Raw genomic sequence first — 3817 nt, forward strand, 5'->3', positions numbered from 1 at the left:
ATGTCAAAGATTGCTAAGGTTGATCAAAGTGTTAAGGAATATCTGGAGGAAGCTGGGTCTGAAAAATGGGCTCGGTGTCACTCTCCTGTAAATAGAGGTAGAATGATGACTTCAAATATAGCCGAATGTATTAATAGTTGTTTGGTTGAGGCTAGAAAACTTCCTATTCTAGGTTTCCTAGAAGAAGTTAGAATCTTATTTGCTGCATGGAATTGTAAGAACAACGAAATTGCATCGTACACAAATACAACTCTTAGCAGAAGATTTGAAGAAATTCTTACTCATAATGGTGTTAAATCTTTGCGGATGACGGTATGTGTTAAAATAATTATGGAACAGAAACTTTATTTTACATTAAGTGTATATTAATATTTTTGCATCTGAAACATGTCATGCCTTTTGGTAACAGGTTAAACCAGCAGGGAGTTATCTTTATTATGTTTATGATTCGGGACGGAGGTACATTGTAGATATTGAGCGTGGCACGTGCAATTGTGGCCGATATCAAATTGATGAAATACCTTGTCCACATGGAATTGTCGTATTAAAAGGTAAAAATATGGATGTAAAGGATTATGGTCATTATTGCTCTGAATTGTACAGGCGACAAACCATAGTGAAAACATATGAACTCCCGATAGTTTCAATGCCAGACAAGAAGGATTGGAATGTTCCATGTTTTGTTGATGATGAAGAAGTTTTGCCGCCCAAATATCAAAGACCTCCTGGTAGGCCAAAAAAAGAAAGGCATCTGAATCAACTGAATCATTGTCTTCAAATTCAAACTGCTGCGGTAAATGCGCAAGAGCCGATCACAATCGTAGGACTTGTGGTTTCTTTCCTAAGGAATCATGATGAAGATATTATGTTTTTCTACATGTTGATGGTTTGTTTGTTTTTAGTAGTATAATCATATTAATTAGATTTCTTTGGAATGCTGGAACAATTAATTTTAAGTTTTTTGGTTGCTATTTGAGTTTCACTTGTTCATTTAATATTTGATAGTATTTGAACGGATTGTGTAATTTTTTGTTTATCATATTTTGTAACCATATCACTGTAATTTTCAACTAATTGGTATATGTGTTATGTTGACTGGGAGATATAATATTCACTTAAAAAATAGTTGAAACATAATCTGTATGAACTGTTATACGTTAGTATTTAATGAGTAAGAAATGTATGATTTAGCGTTATACGTTGTGTTGGTGTATTATCTTTCAAAGGAAAAAATGTCATTCTAATCAATTAATTGTTATACGTTATACGTTTATATAAAGAATGGTTTTGTTCATTTAAGAATGTATAAATTAGATTATACATTTGTATCATTGTATGAAATTGTGTAATGCTTTATAAAAGTGATTCTGGTAAACTATGTTTGAAAATTTTGTTTAAGAAAATATAAAGTGTGACAACAGGAATATATGTTATGTGTAACATATATTTAACGTATTAATTATTAGTGTAATGTAGTTTTACCTTAAAAGAAAACTTACGTTACAGTAAAAATATTATGTGTTCAAATGCAATGGCAATATATTTTTATTTTTGTTTGTACAAGTCGAAAAAAAAAAAAGAATATAAGGCAAACTCAAATTAGACCAAGCAAAAGTTTGTATCATAACGGTATTGTGTAAGAAACTGCTAATCAATTGCTTCAAAAAAAAAAAAGACATACATAAAATGTTCATTAACCATAAGAAAGTATTACTGGAAATGTATGACATTAAACACCAAAATAAGAAATAGTTCTTTCAATGCCAACAATTAGAAAACATTGCTACTCTAAAGTAACAATTGCATTTGCTTCAATTTCTTCGATAACACTTTTCCTTGGTCGAGGCGGATCTCCATTATCACTCGTGTACCCTTCATTTGCCTTTTCCACTCCGTAATACCACAGTAAGGAAGCATAGCGTGTACGTTGACATGCAGAATCAAACCCACATGAATGAACTTGCAGTCCTTCGCTTAATATTTCTGCATAGGCACACAAAAATACGCCACAGTCCCTGTTTTGAAAAATAATAATAATAATAATAATCAGTAAATCAATTCTAACATTATTATACATGAAAAATAAACTGTAATTTACTTACCAACTATCAGACGCTTGTTGTGGGATATTTTGCACATAGTCAACATCAAATGAGATTTCATTTACAAGACCAGTTTGCTGAGTAATCTTTCCTTTGTAAGCTTCAAGTGATGGCCAGTCAGTTCGCTCGGTCTTATCGTAAAAGTCATTGTCTAACAAGTAAATTGGAAGCATAACTGCAAGCTTTTGTATTTTAATTGGAAGTTCTTTTTCTCTTTTACTTGACAGTGAGTCATACACACGTATTAATCTTTCCTTCAAAACAATCACAACCAATACCCAATGAAATTCTTCACCGCAGTTAATTGGAACATATACCTCATCAACCATATACCATGATAATCTAGCAGGCATACAGAATTCCTGAATTATATTAGCAATAGCATCTTCATTCTTAGCCACCACAATTGATTCTGCATAGTCTTGTTGCGTGGATAGGTCAACTGCTGGTTCCGCTGGATAATAGCGAGTATGTGTCTTCTCAACATATGTTTTAAAGAAGCAGCTTGTCATTGTATATCTATAGTTATCACCCAGTTGAATTTTTGATTTCTTTCTCAAGTGGTAGAAGATCACATCTAAATGCTACAAGTGAAAATAGGGTAAAATTGTAAAAACGAATCAAAGAAATCAGTAGCTTCGACCTTAATTGTTGAGTAGATGTATGATATACAGCTATGCTGTAGTTACATGGTATTATACATGACATGTTGGTTAAACTTGAAGAAATTATAATGAAAAATACTGCATGTAAGATATGTTATTATACATTGGCTAACATGTATAATATGTTATTATACATACGTTTTCATGAATGCTATGTTATGCTATTCTTGAATATTAAGTAACAGCAAAAGAACTTATGATATGGATAATAGTTAAAATAAGTTACCTCATCGTTCCAGCATGTCTTGCGTTCGGACATCAAGTAAAACCAACTTTTTGACTGTGGGTATGCAACGACAAAGTTCAATTGTCTGTAACCTAACTCAGAAGCATTTACTCAATAGTGATTGTCCGTCTCTTTCCTGAAAAATAGTCATTGATTACACATGACAGTAACCCTTAAGATTAAGATGACAAAGTATTGTTAGGCAAAAATACAATACCAAATTTCTTACTTGGCAGAATGAGTTTTCAGCAATCCTACGGCAAGCTACTGGGAGTAATCAATCATCAATTCGTTAGGAAAATCTTGGTTGATGTTGTACCCATCAAAAACATACTTCAGCTTCTCCTCTTTATCGATATCAACCGCATCCTTAAAGCTAGAACCATTCTTTGAAATGTATGGTGACCTTAAAATCCTGGACTTCTTTCTTTCTCGTTTGGCAGGTGCTTTTGATTTTGAGGCTTGAAGCTCCCAAACCTGAGCATCAGGGAAGCCAGGTGGAATCTGACTGTCTGGAAGGTCCCAGTGTCTTTCGGTCATTTTATTTGAAGCACCAACATCCAATGACTTTGTAGTCGAAGGTGTTGACAGACCAAATAAAAGTGTATCTACAACTGATTGTATTGAATTAGTTATTGTCCCACCAACTTCATCCTACCTGAATACATAAAGATTTGAAATGTATACATAGAATATCTGAATGTGTAACTATAATAATGCTTACAACATATATGTTAGAAATCATGACAGCATCAATATCAGAAAAAAATTGAAATGCACTAGAGAAAAAAATCAATACATTTCAGTTGGTTCAAATTCACAGA

General features: G+C 32.7%; 1 protein-coding gene across 1 annotated transcript; it reads left to right on the plus strand.

The window, feature by feature from the left end:
• LOC107858349 lies at positions 1–910 on the plus strand. The gene is made up of 2 exons (XM_016703009.1): positions 1–312; positions 410–910. The coding sequence occupies exons 1-2, from the start codon at positions 1–3 to the stop codon at positions 908–910; spliced, it is 813 nt and encodes a 270-aa protein (XP_016558495.1).
• The last annotated feature ends 2907 nt before the right edge of the window (positions 911–3817 follow it).

The sequence above is a fragment of the Capsicum annuum genome, chromosome 2, assembly GCF_002878395.1.
Source record: "Capsicum annuum cultivar UCD-10X-F1 chromosome 2, UCD10Xv1.1, whole genome shotgun sequence".
NCBI classification, from domain to species: domain Eukaryota; kingdom Viridiplantae; phylum Streptophyta; class Magnoliopsida; order Solanales; family Solanaceae; genus Capsicum; species Capsicum annuum.